Below are 19,125 nucleotides of genomic sequence, written 5' to 3'. Positions count from 1 at the left end.
TAACACAACATGGGTCTTTTTCTTACCTTGGGGACCAGAGGCCCTACTAGGTACTTTTGTAATTCCACCCTCGTAACCTGTGTCTCTTGAAATTTTTTTATCCTCAAGTGTCTTTGTATACTTTTCACTTTTTATGATGCAGACAGATTAAGAGTCCTGCCTTTCACTCAGAAACACTTAGATGGTGCATATAAAGGTATATAGGAATTCATGAGCCCTAGCCATAAATATAGGTAACATTTCGTAGAGTGATTGGAGACTCACAATGTACTTGCTAAGCATTATATTTAATCCTTATAATAGTCCTCTGCAGCCAAGTACTGTAGGTATTATCTCCATTTTACAGATAAGAAAACGGAGGCTCAGAGAGTTGACTTTGCCCATGGTATCATAGCCAGAACTTTCAGAGGTAGAACTGGATCCAAGATCAATGCTCTTTTCAATATATCTTCTACCAATTAGTGAAAAATCAATCAATAAGCATTTATTAAGGATCCGCTATGTGTCAGGTTATACTATGCTAGGCACTAGAAATACAAAGGCAAAAATGCATCAGTTTCTGCCCTCAAGAAGCTAATATTCTATTTGGGAAAACATGTCCAAAGAAAATGGAGAGAAGGCTGCCTCATTTTGGAGGTTGACCTTGAAATCTCAATTAAAGCAATATTATTTGCTCAGTTGAATCCTGCCGTGAGGGATTTAACCTAAATCGTATTCTGATGAGCTTATATATTATGATAGGCTTTTGAGTACCTTTTCAAAACCCTTAGATCTGCTTCACCTTTGATTGCATGGGCAGAGATGGCTGGGAGAGACAGGATGACAGTGAGGAAGTGATGGAATGAGATAGAAGGAAAGGGAAAAATAAACTATTCATTTTTTCTTGCATGATTTATGGATGTTACATGCCTATAGGCTCCCCAAAAAGGCTTATATTGCTTAATGAATAGTCTTGGACTTGCTACATGATCAAAGATACATCAACTTCTCTAACCTCAGTTTCTTCATCTGTAAAATAGATAATACCTGCAGCACTTACTGTACTGCTTTATTAGCTGGAAATGTCTACAGTTGATTACAAACTGTTTACAACAGTTACCAGAAACCTGTGTTTTTTTTTTATCTTGGAGAACTTAAGTTTTTTTAAAAATATTTTTGTTCCAATCAGGATTGGATAATATTCTTGGCTAAGGAAATTGATTAAATACCCTTCTTGGAAGCATGCACAAAGTTCAGGAATCCTCTTTGAATCGTTGGGGGAATGCTCTGGTATCCCCCAAGTGAAGCTGATAGCATTCATCTCACAGTGAAAATCATCTTGACTTTCCATCAAGAGTGGGTAGGAAAAGGCAGCTGCAAAGCTTTTTCACAAAAACACTCCCATAGTACAGTTGCAGGAGACAGAAGATGATCCAGGTTGGCAAACTTCCTGTTCTTGTGTCCTTCCGTCAAGAAAAGTTGTATCCTCTTGTCTTTTCTTTGGAAAAACTGTTGCAGTTTGCCTTTCCTATAGTTTATATTTGACATGATTTATTAGGAACTCTCTTTAAAGGATTCAAGCACAATAAAGAGGCTGGGTCTTAGTTCTCCAATATGATCACAATTCTCCCAGCAGTAGGTTTCTTAATATTTTGTGTCATGGAAGCATGTAACCAGGTGAAACCCATCGACCCCTTCTCAGGAGAAAAAAAAAATTAATAACTGAAATGACCATTTCAGTTCAAGAAGAGTGAAAATTTTGAGATGTAATTTTCTCCCACCCAGCCTCAGAGACCCCCTGAAATTTATCCATATACCCAAGAGGGTCCATTAACACCGGCTAAAAATTAAGAATCATGTCCTATAAGATGAGAAATCTTGCCAGTATTGTTATGACTCAGTTCACTTTCCTAAGCGAGACTTAGCAAGTAGCATCTTCTTCATGGTATAGGAAGTTCCAAGAGGTTTGCTGAGCCACACTTAGTCCCACAGAATATTAGCTAGTGTTGAAAGAAAAACAGCCTTCAAGACAGATGTCATGATATGGTCAAAGCTGCCCAAGGAACCTCAGAGTTGAACAAGAACCCAAGATCCTTCACAAATAGTCATTCAGCTTGAAGACCTCCAATGAGAGCGAACTCATTACCTTTAAATATAGCCTGTCCCACTTCTGTATAATAAATTAGGAACTTTTTCTTTTTTTCTTTTTAAGTCATTTTTCAGTCATGTCCAACTTCATTATTCCATTAGGGGTTTTCTTGGGAAAGTTACTGGGAGTGGTTTGTAATTTACTTCTCCAGCTTGTTTTACAGGTGAGAAAACTGAGGCAGAAGGTAAAGCCCAGGATCACACAATGGATAAGTCTCTGAGGGCAACTTTGAACCCAGGAAGAGACGTCTTTCTGACTATATGTGCGGCATTCTTATCTATTTTGCTACCTAGGAGAGATTTCTTTAATGTAAGCTAAAATCTGCCTCTCTGACATTCACCCATTTCTCCCAGCCTTGGGAGCCAAATAGAACCAAGCTCTCATTGCTGGTTTGCCCCTAAGATTCTTAAAAGTGATTCTCATTTCCAGAATATCTTCTCAACATAAAAAACCCAACAGAGTTTCTACAACAAAGCCTCACATGGGATGAATTTGGCCCTTCAGGATGCTGGTCCCTCTCCTTAGAATAGCTTTGCAGTTCAACAATAATCTTCCTAAAAATATGGTCTCCCCACTGAATACAAACCTCCTGAGGACTAAATGGTTCTAGACATTCTGCCTTTCTTAATGTATTCTATTACATCAGCTTTCCTGTTGCTCTGAATGATAAATGAATGAATGAAAAAGTATCTTAAGTGCTTACTTTGTGCAAAGCACCTTGCTAAGTAAGCCTGGAAGATTCCAAGAGAAAAGCAAGATGGTCCTAGGAGTTCTCAAGGAACTGACATTCTCATGGGAGGAGGAGGAGCAGCATTACATACAGAAGGTTTCAGCAGCAAGTTAGAAAGACACCACGGTCCAGCAGCATCTTCTTAAATGCTGCTTTTGTTAATACCATTTGAAAGTGAAGAGAGAACCTCCTCTGCTGAATCCCGAGCAGCTGCGGTTTGTGGATCGAAGCCTTCCTTATGTACTTGACAGTCTCACCTCCACAAGGGTTATTTCCCTGATTCAGGGATAGGCTGGTGCTCTGGAGCCCACCACTCTGTGGCATTTGTTTGACAGTACTTGTGGAGGGGCGCAGGTATGTTGGTCTGCTTCTCCACAAGGATTGCTCCCCTGGATGGCGGCTGTGGCTTACCAGAGGATGCAATCAGCTTGTGGACCACTTAGGTTTCATTTCTTTTTATATCAGCCTTCCATTCAGGGGTCCTCAAACTTTTTAAATAGGGGGCCAGTTCACCGTCCCCCAGACTATTGGAGGGCCGGACTATAGTAAAAACAAAAACTTTGTTTTGTGGGCCTTTAAATAAAGAAACTTCACAGCCCTGGGGGAGGGGGATAAACGTCCTCGGCTGCTGCATCTGGCCCATGGGCTGTAGTTTGAGGACCCCCTGCTGAGTATATATGAACATTTACAAAGTGTTTGTTTACAAAGGTTACTAGAAACCTATGTCCTTTTTGTCTTGGAGAACTTAAGGGAGGTGAGGTGGCAGTAGTGGTGGATGGAGAATGTCCTTCCTTTTTTACTGAGGGTGATTGAAGAGCCTGCCTGGGGTAAATTTAGGGGAAAGGAATTTGGGAGGGATTTGAGTAAAAGGTAACTTGCTTTAGTTGAATATAGCAGAAGAGAGGGGGAGGAGGGAGAAAAGGGGGGGGAGAGAGAGAGAGAGAGAGAGAGAGAGGAGAGAGAGAGAGAGAGAGAGACAGAGAGAGAGAGAGAGAGAGAGTCAGAGAGAGAGAGAGAGAGAGACAGAGAGAGAGAGAGAGAGAGAGAGAGAGAGACAGAGAGAGACACAGAGAGAGAGTCAGAGAGAGAGAGAGAGAGACAGAGAGAGAGAGAGAGAGAGAGAGAGAGAGAGAAGAAGGGAGAAGCAGAAGAACAGAGAACAAAGAGGGAGAGTCAGAGAGAGAGAGAGACAGAGAGAGACAGAGAGAGAGAGACAGAGAGACAGAGAGAGACAGAGACAGAGAGAGACAGAGAGAGAGAGAGGGTCAGAGAGAGTCAGCGAGAGAGAAGAAGGGAGAAGCAGAAGAACAGAGAACAAAAAGGGAGAGTCAGACAGACAGTGACAAAGACAAAGGCAGACAGGAACAGAGAGGGAGAAACAGTGGCAGAGACAATGACAGACACCGGGAGAGGGAGAGATACAGAAGTAGAGAGGCAGACAGAGCCACAGAGAAAAAGAGATAGACAGTGACAAACACACAGAGAGAGACACAGAGGTAGAGGGCGCACGCTTTATGCAGCGTCTCAAAGGACCAAGCTGGCGCTCAGCCGCAGAGGACCACAGGAAAGGTGGGAGCCTGCCCTCCCGGAGCTTCCACTCCCGCAGGAGGGGGGAGGGAGGGGGGAGTGGATAGCCCCTAGAGGGGGATGGAGGGGAGGGGCGCGGCTCCCCCAGGCTCCCCCCGCCCCCGCAGCGCTCCCACCGAACCCTTTCCCCCTCCCCTCCTGAGCCTCACAGCCCCGCGGGGACGAGGGACCACCTTTATAGCCCCCGCGGGGCGGAGAGGAAGGCCGGGCTCGAGATCCCGCCCTCTCTAGGGAAGTCTCCGCCCAATGCTAAGTCTGGGTTAGGGGTGGGAGTAGAGCGGGGCTCGCGCGGGAGAGCTGGGAAGGAGGGGGAAGAGGAGCCCTCCGGGACAAGCCGACGCCGTCTCCTAGCAACCGGCCTCGACTTGCTGTCACGTGCTCAGTCTCCGGGTCAGGTGGCCCGGCCGCCGGAGCTGGGGGGAGGGGGACGCCCGGGGCGGGGCCGAGAAAGTTTGTTTCCCAACTCTCTCCTGGTAGCCTCAGAGCCCCTGCAGCCGCCTCCGTCGCCGCTCGCTTCCCCATCGCCGAAACCCGGCCTTGGTCCCGACTTGGCCTGGGATGGAGCTGCCCGCCATAAACCTCAAGGTAGGGTCGGGGAGAGCACACTTAGAGCATGCCGGGAGGGGGGAGAGCAGCGAAGGAGGCTGGGCCCGGGGACGGAGCCTCGAGAGGGACAAACGGAGAGGCCCGCCGGAGGGGTCCCCGAGAGGAGGCGCGGAGTCCGGCGCCGAGTAAGAGGATGCGGAGAAGGCGGGCGGAGAGGTCATTGAGAGATGGAAGGGGCCATGGGGACCTTTGGGTGCGACCGCCTTCATTTTCCAGCCGAGGAAACTGAGGCCGAGGATTAAGTGACTTGCTTGAATCTGTTTTCTAACCAACCCCTAAACCAGTGCTTCCGATCCTCGATAAAACTGAAGAGGAAAGAGCAGGTGGAGGGTTTTAGGGAACAATGGGTCGGTGAGGAGGGGGAGCAGGGAGAGTAACTGGAGACGTGGCCTAGGAGTGACAGGGGGCTTAGGCGAGGCGTCTGAAGAAATCAACCCCAAGTGGAGGCCGGGCTGCCTGAAGTCGCCTCGGCTTCCCGGAGTCGCAGTCAGCTCCTCCGTCCGGTCTTGGGTGGAAGTTTGTACTGCAGGTGAGCCCCTCCCCATTATACGGTCCTGTTTCCTTGAGTTAGCAGAACGTTTTACCTAATTTACTGAAGATTAGACAGCAGATCAGCAGGAGACAGCAGGAAACTCAGGATGTTGCTTAAAAACTTAGCCACTTGGGCCTTCATTTGTTCTTCGTTTTTTGAAACATACATAAGCAGATAAATTTTAGGGCAGTTGTAACTTCTTGCAGACTACCTTCTGCTATTGCAGAAGTCTTTAGTAAAACTTTAGTCTTTGCTCACATTCATGGTCTTTCATAAGGAGAGCAGATTCATGAACTGTCTTTTTTATGTATATTGTAACTGTGTGTATGTCCATCCTTTATATCTATATAAATATACACATACATATTCACACATATATACATGTATAGATGTATATATTACATATACACACATATTTATTTATTTATTGAGGTAATTTATTTATTTATTTGAGGCAATTAAAGAGTGCTGGACTTAGAATGAGAAAGATTTGGGTTCCAGTCCTACTTCAAACACTAGCCTTGGCACCATGGACAAATCAATTAGCTTCCCTGGGCCTTAATTATGCCATCTGCACAATGGATCTTTTAATATCTGTAGCCCCTACCTCCCGAGATTTCTTTGTGAGTCTCAAAGAAGGTAAGCTAGCTAAAGCAGTGTATCATAGATTTAGAGTTGTTACAACTGGGGACCAGAGATTAGAGGGAGAAGGAGCCTAGGAGTGAGGGAGGGTAATAAAGCATGCAGAGAGGAGGGCAGGCTAACTAAGCTGGTTTCCTGATATTAAGTGTTAAATGTCTGAGGGTGGATTTGAACTCGGGTCCTGCTGACTTCAGCTGCCCCAGCCAGCCCATTTGTTTCAGTGTAGCCCCTTCCCTCTGTCCATCATCCCCATGTTGGGTCAGAGGCTCCTTCTGCTTTGCTTTGAACCTCCAGTGCCCGGCACAGAGAAGGCCCTCACGAAATGCTTGCTGACCGACTTCAGTGGAGTCCTGAGGGAGACGAGGAATGGAGGAGTAAGGGCAGGTGTGGGCTGGATAGGGAGAGAAGGGAAGGGCTCGGTTGGAAGGAGATGGAGGTGCCATAACTGCAAGTCAGGCTGTCCTGTGGATAAGGAAGAATGGTAGGCGAGCCGCTCGGTTGGCCGGGAGGTGAGGGGACAAAAAGAAAACTGGGGAGCAGAAGGAAAGCAGGGGAAAAGGGGGGTACAGAGGGAGAAATTCTGGTGTTCGCATGGTAGGCCCTTCCTAAAGGCTGTTGATTTCTTGATTTGGAAATGAGGGAAGGAAACAGATGGAGGGAAGAAGGAACTGAGACTTGAAGGCTGGATGGACTTTTTTGGAAAGAGAAGGGCAGAGAGCTCCGTCATCACAGGCCCGGGCACTTGTCCTGGGCTCCTTGATGCACCTCCCCCGGGGACTTTCTGGAGAAGAGGAAGGTGGGGGAGGGAACCCTAACCGCAGGATCGCAGTGAAGGCCCCGGCCCAGCAGAGACCCTCTGCCTCCCACTCTCGCCTCTCTGGCCAGGAAGGACGCTCTCCATTTCCTGGAGCCTTTACTTTCAGTGTCGAGTTACTTACTGCTCTGGTTACTTATTGTCCCCACTGTTTACTCAGACCAAGTTAAGAAAGTTAAATGACTAACAAAGATCTGTTTCCATGTAAAAAATTCTACTTGTGACTGTGCCCCAAAATGCTTTTGGGGGAGTCTCTTCACTCGTGGCGCCCTCCTCTGGGCTAGGGCCGACCCTGTGGCCTTGCTGATTTGCTCTCAACCAGACAGAGATTTGGGCTGTTCATCAGGAAGGCAGCCCTCTGGCCCAGGGCCAAAAACCCATTTACTTCCAGTATTGGAGACAACTGTAGGACAGCCTAGTTTAGGGTGCTTCCTGGCTAGTGTGATAAGTATTTTTACCCAAGAATGACAAAAATATAATATCAATAAGGCTGTCTTTGCAGGTATTTGGGAAAATAAAGTTCTATTAAAATAAATCAATAAATGGACCAATCCACCAACAAATAAAAAATTTTAAAGAGAAAAAATATATATAACATCAACAGTAATAGCTGACATGTATATAGTACTTGGTATGTACCAGGCTCTGTGCTAAAAAGTACTTTACAAATTTATCTCATTGGATGCTCACGGCCACTTTGGGAAGTAGGGGCCATTATTTTCCCCATTTTGCAGATGAGATAACTGAGGTAAACAGGAGATTAACAGGAGATTAAGTGACTTGCCCAGAGCCACACAGCTGGGAAGAATCCGGAGTCGCGGTTGAGCATGAGTCTCCAGGACTCAGGGTCTAGGACGCCATCCTCCACACTCTCCAGACCACAGTGTCCTGTGAACACAGTGCTGCAAGGTTGTAATCTGCAGGGCTGGGCCACGTTGGGCCATTCGGGAGGGAGGGGAAGGCAGCTTCCTAGACTGCCGGGGCCCCCCGAAGCAGCTTGGGGTGGGAGCTGGTTTCAGAAGACAGGAAGCAGAAGGAGACGTGCCCAGAGATCAGATCTCCGAGGGTTGTGGCCACCATCATTGAGACCTGCTCTTTCCGGTGCCGGTTCTAGTCCCCGCCCAGGGAGAGCGGCCTGCAGGCCTAAGGAAAGCCCGGTCCCTGCCCTCATCAGACAAACACACGGGGACCTGTGCTGACCCTGACCCTGAGCACTGGCTCTAGAAGGCAGGCAATTGGTAACTGATTATCTTGCCTCAGGAAAAATAAAATTATTTTTGTCTTTAGGGTCGTAGTGAAGCTTTCAGTGCCCGTAGTCAGATGGCGATCTGCATTAGTAGCTTCAGGCAGGGAGCCTCGATTTAAGCTCTGCTTGACCCATAGGCCCTCCGGTACCCGGCGTGGTCTTTGGGAAGCCGTTCTCCCGTTGGCATGGGCTCGCACAAAGCGGGACATCTAGCATGGGGGCTGGCTTGCTTGTTCTTTACAAGGACAAAATAAGATGTAAAGCAACCCCTTCTCCTCCCACACGCTCACCCACAAAAAGAAACGCAGCCATTTTTCCTGGGAAAAACATGGAGAACCCTTCAGTACTGTGCATGACCAGCGTGGGGGGCTGTGCTGGAGGTTAACCGCATCTGTGAACAGATGTCCAAGCCAAAAGAGCTGGGAGGAAAAGGGAACAAGTAGTTAGTAAGCACCTACTGTGTGCTGGCACTGGGTCAGTGCTTTGTAAATATCTCATCCCATCTTCACAACTCTGGGAAGCAGGTGCTGTTATTATACCCATTTTATGGATGAGACAAACAGGTGAAATGCTTGCCCAGCATCACAGAGATAGTAAAGGGTCGGAGGTTGCACATGAACGGGGTTTTACCGACTCCAGGCCCAGCCTTCTGTGTGCTCTGGCATCCCTCAGTCGCCTCGGGGTTAGCAGCACAGAGCACTGGGCCTGGATCAGGAGATTCTCCTTCCTGAGTTCAGATCCAGCCTCAGAGGCTGCCTAGCTGAGTGACCCTGGACAAGTCACTTCTCCCTGTGTGCCTCAGTTTCCTCATCTGTAAAATGAGCTGGAGAAAAAATGGCAGAAACCTCTAGTATCTCTGCTGAGAAACTCAGATGGGATCATGCTGAGTCAGACCCCGTTGGGCCTCTCTTCCTTTGTGGCCCTTAAGGCTGCTGGGGCCCCCGAATAACATCTTCTTTGGCCCTTAGAGGAGTAGGGGAAGCTTGTCTGGGGCTTTCTCCCAGTGAGGCCGAGGCCGGGAAAGCCACTGTTTGGCCGCACTCCCTGCTCCGTGGGCCAGTCTGAGCTGAGGGCTCAGGGTTGCGTCTGGCCAGTGTTTCCTGGCATTTCTGTGGGGCGCCGAGGGGCCATGGATCCCCTACATGGGAAGAGACCTCCCGAGTCAGGAGCTGGGGCCTCTTGGGGCTCCCCTTGTTGACTTTGGGAGGAGGCCTGGCCTCTGGGAGGCTTCATTAGGAAAGAGGCTAAGGGTCAGCAGGAGGACCTTTGCAAATGTGCTTCTCAGAACTCTGAGAAGTGGGCAGTCCGTCCTTCTCTTACAGACGGCGACCGTTGAAGGGATCTGTCCGAACCCGGAGCTAGGCCCTGAGGCCCGGTGTCTCAAGCCAGAGCCTCGGCCTCCCCTTCCCACGTGCCCCTCGGACCCTGTTCTGCGGTCTATTAGTCATTCAGAAAGTCCGCACTTTTACCTCCTTCCCCCCTTGCGCAGGCCCAGGCTCGGCTTGCTCCCTGGGGGGAGCACCTGTGGACTCAGCGCTTCTCCGGGCCGCCCCCCACTGCCCCCCAGCAGCTTATCCTTTCGGGGCTTCACCCCGTCCCGACGGAGGAGACAGGGCCCCGAAAGGGCTCTGTTCTCAAGGAACAGTTCGGCTCCCTCGCTCCTTTCTCTTCATCCCAGTCTCTGCCCGTGTACTTGACTTCAAGGGAAACGTGGGGACCCCTCCTCCAATACTGGGGCCTCCCAGCATCTTCAGTCCCCCTACGCACACACACACGTACAAACACACACACACACGGGCACACATACATACATACAAGCACCCTATACACACTGCACACATATACTCATACATATGCACACACACCCTATGTAAACATCCACGCACATACTCTACACACGGGTGCACATACGCATGTATATACACGGGGACATCCTACATACACATGTACACATGCATATACATGCTGCACACGTACCCTCACATACATGCACGGACACAACCCTACATACCCCTACATGTACACACATCCCCCACACTCTCACACCCAGGTGACCGCCAGGTGTTCTCCCAACAGTCTGAAATTCCCATCCCGCCTCCGACTCTCCTGTGCCTCCGGTTCTGACTTCTCCTCTGGCCCCCCTCGGTGCCTTCAGCAGGACCCCGCTCTCCTTGGTCTCCGGCCCTGGCTCTCCTCCCCGCCCGGCTCCCTCTCTCTGTCCGAAGGCTGCCGCCCCCGGAGCTCAGGCCTGGGTCTCTGCTGCCTGCCCCCATCTCTTGGCCCCGGCGGGCTGCCCGTGAGCCTCCCTGCCTGTGGGAGCGGCTCCCTCCGAGCTCACCAGTGGGGAAGAGGGCTGTGCGGGAGGAAGGCCCTGGCTTCACGTGTCAGCTTTGAGAAGGGACGGGAATAAGCCTTCGTGTAGCACCTGCTGTGTCCCGCCAAGTGCTTCACAAATTAATATTTGTCCTGTGTCCCTCACAAAACCCCCACGAGGCAGTGCTGCTGCTGTTATCCCCGTTGTACATGTGGAGAAACTGAGGCAAACAGAAAGTAACGGATTCCAGCCCCGTGTCCTAAAGCTCGGGAGTATTTGAGGCCAGATGTCTCAGGTCTCAGGCCCAGGCCTCCCTGACCTGGGGCCCAGCGCTCCGGGCACTGTGGTGCTCCCAGGGGCCTTCAAGCTTACTTTGGGTAAGTCGAGTCCTCTCGGGTCCTCAGTTTCCTCCTCTGTAAAATGGGGAGATTAGAGCCAGTAACCTCCGACGGCCCTTCCTCCCTGCTCTGCGTCTGTGTGCCTGTGATCTCTGGATTGCTGGAGCTGACAGCCCTCCCTCGTTCCTCCGCCTTTTTGACCCTCTCAGTTTTGTTTGTTTTTAGCAGGGAGACAGTTGGGGTTAAGCAGGATCATGTCACTAGTGCCCAAGGTGGGCTAGGGCTTCATCCCCTGTGCCAGCTAGCTGCCCCCCACTTCCATTTTGACGACACTTCTCTGCCGGTTCATCTCCCTCTCTTTGCCTCCGTGCCCCCCATTTCTGGCCTGGGTCCCACGGCCCGGCCCTGGGCTGCTCTAGTCCTGAAAGCCCGTGCCCTGTGGTGGCCGGACAGGCCACAGACGCTGTCAGACTGGCTTAGGTACAGGCACAGGAAGTCCCAGCACCAGGTGCCCGTCTCCTGCTTCCCTTCACGGTGCTGTTCTCTTCTCTGAAATGGGGACAATCTTACTGGCCAACCTAGCGAGCCGCCTCGCAGGAGCTCCTGGGAAAGTCTGAAAACTGTCAGGGGGAAAAACAAGAAAAATGAAAAAAGAAACTCAAGGAAACTTTGTTACTGCAAACTCGTTCTTCATCTCGCCTCCCCCTCCGCTGGTGCTCCGCCCCCACTCCTAGCTGGCAAACGCGTGTGTTCTGTGTGCGTATAGAAATAGACGTACGGACACAGATCTTTATGCAGCGTCCGTAGATTTGTATACGTACCTGAATACATGCTTATATCTAGAGCCAAGAAAAACTCCGTATCTCCTTGGTTCTCAAATTTAGTTGCTAATAAATTATCCTCTGTCCTCCTCTGAATTCTCCTTCTTCAAAGGGAAAGGGGCTTATCTCCTTGGAGGAGCCATTCAGGGGCCTTCGGCTCAGCCCCAGCGGAGGGCCCGGCTCTCCCAAACTGGAAGCTGGACCTGCACTTCCCCCCCCCTGGCGAGAGGCTCGCGGCTTTCTGTTCCGTTGGCCCGACCCAGTGGGCCAGGATGGAGCGTGTAGAAGGGGCTCCTGGGCCGGCCTGCTTCCAAGGCAAGCTTCGGTGGAACGGGCCTATCCGGAAATATCCTCCAGGCGCCGGCTCCCCATCACAGGCGACGGGGTCGTGGGACCAGAGGTGGTCTTAGAACATGTTACATTAGAGCTGGAAGGAGCCGCCCGAGAAGCCCTTCAGTGCAGCCTCTGGGACGTGAGACGGGAGGGACTGGCCTGAGGTCCCAGAGCGAGTGGCAGGGCCAGGATGCTCAGCTTCGAGGAAAACACGACTCTCTTTTGTCGTTGAGTCCTTTCTGTTGGGTCCAACTCTTCATGACCCGTGTGGGGTTTTCTCGGCAGAGATCCCGGAGAGCTTCACCATTTCCTTCTCCAGATGAGGAACTGAGGCAAACGGGGTGAAGCGACTTGTCCGGGGTCACAGGGCTAGGAAGTGGCTGAGGTCACATTGGAACTCGGGTCTTCCTGACTTATTTTGTAAGTGTGAGTCTCGTTTAAGTAGTTGTTCATAGTCTGTCTGTTAGGCTCGGAGTGGGGGGAGCTCCTCAGATACTTAGATTGAGGAGAGAGATTTAAGTCAGTCCTTGTTCCTCCTGGCGTGAACTTAGGAGTTAGGGAAGTGCCGGGAAGCCGGGCTAAAGCCTTGGTTTCTGGGCTTGGGCGCAGGAGGCAGGAATGCTCCATCTGATCCTGGGCAGGGGCCAGGAGCCTTGGCTGCTGAGTCCTCCCGGGCCCCTCTCCCTCGGTGACCTTGGGCCAGGCCCTCGCCTCTCCCAGCCTCCACTTCCTCATTAGTAAAAGGGTGGGGAGGGTCACTCCTCCATTTAAATTCTCTGACTGCTCACTGCAGATTTCCAGACAAAGGTTTGCAAAGTCATCCCTGTTGACATGGTTAGAGGGAGAATGGGTTTCTGCAGGTCCTGGTTTTGCGATTGAAGCTGGGGCTGATGCTCCGGTCCCCGACAGCAGGGTCTACTTCTGGCTAGACTCTTATCCCCGTGGCCTTGTGGGTACAGAGCTCTGCGATCACAGAACCCACCCCAATATTCAGCCCGCCTTCCACTCCCGGCATTCTGGGGGTTTGTGGGAAGCCTTTTAGGGGACTTATATTACGGTGGGGGAATCAGACCTCAAACTATAGCTTCCCACTTCAGTTGCACCTTCATGAAGTAAAAACAAACTTTCTGTTAAAATTGGGTTGACCCAAGCTGTAGTCAATCAGACTGCCTTCTAATTCTGAAATCAGCCATGTACCCCAGAGGCCCCAATGGGCTCCAAATAAGCTGTCACAGGGTTAGAACTGTCGCAAGAATTGGCCACATGTCATGGGACTTAATGCCATAAAGGAAGGGGAAGGAGAGGGGCTTGAAATAAGCCTGTCTCAGATTGCCTCCTGGGCCCTTCCTTTTCCCCCAGCCTGCGTCCCCCTTCCTCCTCAGGATCTCGTCTCTCCAGTTTTCTTTTACTTAAATTTTCAGACTCAGTGACCTGTTTATTTCTTTGTCTTCTTCCCCCTTCTGCCTCTTTCTTCTCCCAGGCCATTGTTCTGGTGCACTGGCTGCTGACAACGTGGTGAGTCATCTGACAATAAATTTCTTTTTGGGAGGAGTCGGGGTGGCTGTCTGTGAGAGCAGACATCATAAGCGGGAACGTTACAGGACTTGGGGAAGGAAGCAAAGGCAGCTATCAGAGGAAAATATGTCTCTGAATACTTGGGAAAAGAGCATCCAGGATCAAAGATGCAGTCAAAAAGGCTAGGAAAACAAAACAAAATAACCCTAAATAAAGAAGCATATCAAAAACTAGAGGTGACATAGAGAAATTTGATAATAGACCATGGGAATAGTAAAACTAAGAACTGATGGAGAAATTGGAAAACTGCCCGTTGAGCGATTAGCCGTTAGTTGACTTAATCCAAGAAAAAGAAAGAGGAAATTCAAATGGCCAAGATAAAAAAAAAAAAAAATGAACAAGGTGAATTCACAACAGAGAAGGAAAAGAAGAGAATTATTAGAAGCAAGGGACAGTAAGGTGGCGCTGACCTTGGAGTCAGAAGGACCCGAGTTCAAATTTTTGAATTGGGACAGTGGATAGAGCGCCAGCCCTGAAGTCAGGAGGACTCGAGTTCAAATTTAGCCTCAGACACTTAACATTTCCTAGCTGTGTGACCCTGGGCAAGTCACTTAACCCTGATTGCTCCAGAAATGAAAAAGGAGAAGAGAAAAAAAATTATTACAAACAAATGAACACAATTATTCCAGCAAACTGAGAATTCAAAGGAAGCACCCATGTTAACAAAGCAATAACTTAAGGTTTTTTTTTTGTTTTTTTTAAGATAAGCTAGCTGTAGGTGGACTACCAAGGAAAAACAAAATGTTCTCAGATAATAGTAAGCAACATTTAGCCCACTCTTTGCCAGGCATTGTGCCAAATGTTTCAGAGATAGGATCTCAGTTGATTCTCACAACAACCCTCGGAGGTGGATGCTGAACAGATACAGGCTGAAATTGGCAAATCAAAGGAACTATACACACAATGTCTACAACACTGTAAAGGAAAAGTTCACTAAAAGGAAGGAAAAAAACAAGCATTTATTAAGTACCTACTGTATGCCAGGCACCATGCTGAATACATTATAATTATCATCCCAAACTCAGAGTAACTTGAAAAACCAGAGGAGAGTTTGCAGAAGTGATGATTAAATAGACTTAGCTCCTCAGGGGAGAATGTGGGAGACTACTAGGCCCAAGTGTTTATATATTCATGGAGTAGATGATTTTATGTTACCAGGGAGGATTCATTCTGGGTGGGTGGGAGGGAAAGTTTGGTTTAGTTTGATTTTAAAAAACGTTTGATATTGTTGAACATACATTGAATTGCTTGCCTTCTAGGGGAGGAGGGGAGGGGATGGAGGGGAATTGGAACACAAGGTTTTGCAAGGGTCAGTGGTGAAACATTATCCTTGCATATGTTTTGAAAATTAAAAAGCTTCAATAAAAAAAAGAAAGAAAGAAAATGATTGGTATAAAGAGAAAAGGCTTCACTTGTATTTAAAAAAATAATGGGGGGAAAGAGCTGATGAGTAATGAGGTAAGAAGGGGCCTATCCCTGGAATGAATTGGATGGGATTGACTGTGCCTCCTTTTGCCAGGGGCTGTTTGATATTCTCAAACTCCTATGCCTGGGCTAATTTCACCGTCCTGGCCCTAGGGGTGTGGGCCATTGCTCAGCGGGATTCCCTGGATGCCATAATTATGGTGAGTTTAGGGTTTGGGGAAAGATGGGACTCCCCTCCCCGGCCAGGGAGACCTGGACAAGATGCCTGGGGGCTGACAGCTTTGGCCGACCTTTGTTTTTGCCATTCTTCATTCCGGCTGTCCTCACAGGCCCTGCTCAGCTTCTTTCTCCTCCATCTAAACAGTTGTACCTGTTGACTCTAATTTCCGCACTTTCCCTCCCCTTCCTTCTCTCCCTTAGCCAGACTTCCAGTTTGAAAGCCTTCCGCAGAGCCCGCTGGTCTTGGGCGCCGCCTTCACCATCAGTTGGCCTCCATGGGAAGGAGCGCTGGAGGAAAGCTCCGCTTCTCTGGCCTGGGCAGGTGGCCCTTTCCAAGTTCTGGCTTAATGGGGCTCACCCCTGCTTAACGCACCCTAACCCAGCTCTGCCCTAAGTACTGAGAGAGATTTCCTTGCTTTCCTCAAATTAGTGACCTTTTCTTGACAAAGGAAAGCCCAGAGACACGTGAATGTTCCCCCCGGCACTGATGCCCTTTGTGGGTGGTCAGTAAATAGCATCCACTCTGCAGATATTTTGGAGATTGATTCTGTGCCCAGCTCTGTCTACTAGGGGAGACGCTGGGGGAGGGGAAACCCCTAACTAAGGAGCTCGCTATTTATTTGGTGGGACAAGACATAAATGGCAGCTAGGGGGCGCAGTGATCAGAGCACCAGCCTTGAAGTCAGGAGGACCCCAGTTTAAATGTGACCTCGGACATTTAACCCTTCCTGGCTGTGTGACCCTGGGCAAGTCACTTAACCCCAATTGTCTCAGGAAAAAAAAAAAAACCCATAACTGCCTGAAGCACTTAGGATGAGGGAAGCCCCTCCAAGGGGCTTGATCAGTGTGGAGTGATGGGGTGGAAGGAAGGAGAGGGTCAGAGGTGATGGGGCTGCTTTGGGGGAAGGAGCTGGGTTCTGAGCTGGGCCTTGGGAGACGTGCACTCCTGGGTGAGAAGAGAAGGAGCTCCAATGATAAGAGAAGAGGAAAGGAGCCGGGTAGAATACAAATAACTGAAATTGTGGTGTTGAATTGGAAAAGGGGAGTGGGTGGAGGGGAGCGCTGTAGCAGGGACGGGGAGAGTGGGCAGAGAAGGCTGGGGGAGCAGAGGTAGCCGTGGGGACCAGACATGGGGTCTGGGGGGAGAGTTCTCTGGAGAGTTCTCGCTCTCCCAGCCTGGGCTGGCGCCTGCTCTGCAGCACTCGGTCTCAGAGAGTTGCCCGAGTGCCCAGGAGGCCATTGCCAGTCTTTGTCGGTGGGAGGAGCACAGGGAGATCAAAGCTGAAGGGGCAGCGTGTGGCCCCCTGGACTGTGGGCACCGGTGATGAGCAGGGGAGCAGTGGTCTCTTCCTGGTGACAGCCAGCTGGCTGCGGGGCTGTGGCCATGGCACTCCCCCTCCCTCCTTCCCCCTCCCAGTTCTGTATCTGGCAAAGGGAGACCTGGCCTGGCCAGGTTTGGGGAGGCTTCGGTTCAGCAAACCTGGAGCCCAAGGCTTTCTCTGCTGATCTAGGAAGGGCTCCAGGATTTAGCAGCCAGCACACACAATCGGGCGCGGCAAGGGTCCATCTGAGGTCTCCTGACCCTCGAGACCCCAGCCCTGTGGCGCCTTCCAAAGTCCTTGCCCTCCGGGGAGGTGGGAGGAAGGACCACAGCTAAGGCACAGCCCCCTCAAACCTCCCGGGCACGAAGGCAGAAGTTTCCCGTGGGCTCCGGGTACCTCACACTTCCTCTGCTTTTCTCCCCTCCCTAAGCCTCTGAATGCCCAGCAAATAGCAGTGCCACCTTCTCTTCCAAGCCCTTTGTGCCCCAGTAAGGGGCTGGGCCCTGGTGCCTGAGGAGATTTGGGGATCAGCGCTCCCTCCCAGCCCAGGCTGTCAGCGGGCAGGGGCATGGGCACGTGCCCATTCCGGGCTTGCCCAGCCTGCTTTGTTGCTGTGCTCCCCCGGCTCCGGGGGGCCTGCGCCTCAGCGCTGCCCTTTGGGCACTGCCCACGCTGGTGTTTTGCAGTTTCTGGTGGGGCTGGCCATCACCATCCTCCTGGACATCATCTACATCAGCATCGCCTACCCGCACGGAGTCACCCTGAACGACACGCAGCGCTTCAGCACCGGCATGGCCATCTTCAGCCTTCTCCTGAAGCCCCTCTCCTGCCTCTTTGTCTACCACATGTACCGAGAGCGAGGGGGCGAGTTCATCCTCAACATAGGTGAGGCGGCCGGGCCGGGCCGGGCCGCTCTGGCTCCCAACCCCTCCCTGGCCAGCCCGCTCCTGGCCCTGCCTCCCAGTCCCCCGGCAGCCCTGCCTCCCTCCTCTGGCTTCTCTGCCCCTCCCGGGGGTGGGCAATAGCACCCCCCCATCCCCCGCCTTGGGCTGGAGCTGGGGAGGGGAGAGAAGGCGGGGGAGGGGCTCCTGTTTGTCTTGCTCTGCCCTGGGGACCTGGTGACTGGGGGCTGCTGTCTAGGTCGGCTTCCTCCTCCCCTCCAGCCCTGCGGGCCCCCTTGAGAGAATGAAGAAAGCAAGTTTCCCCGGTTTGCCTCTTCTCCCTGGCCCGGCAGGAAAAGCCAACGGGCCTCAGCCTTCCCTTTGGCCCCAACGGCCAGCCCCGGGGTCCGCGGGTGTTCAGGTGGAGGCGGAGGCCGCCTCTGGCCTCACTGTGAGGCTTCAGGGGCCGGCTCAGGCCAAGCTCTGTGGGCCATGATCCTCCCCTCCCCCGCAGGGCCTGCCGGCCTTTCCTGGGGCAGGAAACACCTCACTCGTGCTCTCCATCCCTTAAGTCCCCTCCAAAGGGGCAGCCAGGCTGTGCGGTCACACCAGGGCTCACACTGCCCGGCACATCCCCGACAATAAGGGCTTCTTCCCTTCCCCTCACCCCTCCCAGCCTTGCCTCGTTTCCCTCGAAATGGATGTTCCCCCAGACGCCAGGCCTGCCGGGCGGCCCCCCACACAGGACCCACCATTACTGGGAGGAGGCCGCAGCTTGGGCTCGGCATGGGAGTCGCTGCCACGGTTCCCCCCCCTCCCCCAGCGGACAGGATGCTGGCAGGGCTTGTGGGGAGAGTGCCCGCTTACCGGAGCCTTCCTTTGCAGGTTCCTTTGGCCCGCCCCAGGAGCGCAGCGCGTACCAGACCATTGACACGCAGGAGGACCCGGCCTTGGCGCACCCCTACGCAGACCTGGAGAGCAAGCCGGCCGCTCGGCCATACTGAGATCCCCGCCCACCGCCTCCTTCTCTGTGCTGGGCCTTCATTCCCCACACTGAAGACTCTAAGCCCCTCGCCCTTCCCCCCGAGTTTATGAGCCTCTGGCAGCAGGTGGGGTCCCTCCATCTCTGCCTCTCAGGGGAAGTGAGCTCTTGATCGGTTCTCTCCGCTCCCGATTGTGACCCACACTCCAGTCTCTCAGCACTGTACTCCCGTGAGAGACCCCTGCCACAATGATGCACTTTTGCTAGGTTGAGTCTGTCTGTCCCCACCTCCGGGCCACACTGCCCAGTGCCTGGCTGCGTCAGGGTCAGTTGTGACCGGTGAGGGTAACTGTCCTCCCCATACCCCAGGCGGGTAGGGAGTGTTTCCAGGGGCCGGGCACGGGGCAATGGTGAGGGAAGGGCCGCTCCCTCTGCTGCTTCCTCCGACCCGGCCATGCTCCCGGGGACAGCGCTTGGACAGAGCCCCTGAAACACTGCCATTGCCTTTCTTACCTACTGCCGAGTTTGGCATTAAAGTTTGTGGAAGATGATCCCTGGGCTCTCTGTGTTGTGCAGCCATTCCCAGGCCCCAGCATACCACCTGGCTCCAACCCGGCACCGGGTTTGCTT

General features: G+C 51.7%; 1 protein-coding gene across 1 annotated transcript; it reads left to right on the top strand.

The window, feature by feature from the left end:
- The first annotated feature begins 4,915 nt into the window (after nt 1-4,915).
- AGTRAP (angiotensin II receptor associated protein) lies at nt 4,916-19,046 on the top strand. Its single transcript, XM_051988538.1, has 5 exons — nt 4,916-5,030; nt 13,572-13,606; nt 15,186-15,291; nt 17,319-17,517; nt 18,399-19,046. The coding sequence occupies exons 1-5, from the start codon at nt 5,004-5,006 to the stop codon at nt 18,515-18,517; spliced, it is 486 nt and encodes a 161-aa protein (XP_051844498.1). The 5' UTR covers nt 4,916-5,003; the 3' UTR covers nt 18,518-19,046.
- Nucleotides 19,047-19,125: the final 79 nt, after the last annotated feature.

This window comes from Antechinus flavipes, chromosome 3 (assembly GCF_016432865.1).
Source record: "Antechinus flavipes isolate AdamAnt ecotype Samford, QLD, Australia chromosome 3, AdamAnt_v2, whole genome shotgun sequence".
NCBI lineage: Eukaryota > Metazoa > Chordata > Mammalia > Dasyuromorphia > Dasyuridae > Antechinus > Antechinus flavipes.
This window is presented reverse-complemented; position numbering and strand designations above follow the sequence as displayed.

Bases quoted from the DNA above. Each gene is read 5' to 3' on its own strand.
- AGTRAP (XM_051988538.1), top strand. From the start codon at position 5,004: ATGGAGCTGCCCGCCATAAACCTCAAG. The intron at 5,031-13,571 runs GTAGGGTCGGGG...TTCTTCTCCCAG, and splicing joins TGCCCGCCATAAACCTCAAG to GCCATTGTTCTGGTGCACTG. The intron at 17,518-18,398 runs GTGAGGCGGCCG...CTTCCTTTGCAG, and splicing joins CGAGTTCATCCTCAACATAG to GTTCCTTTGGCCCGCCCCAG.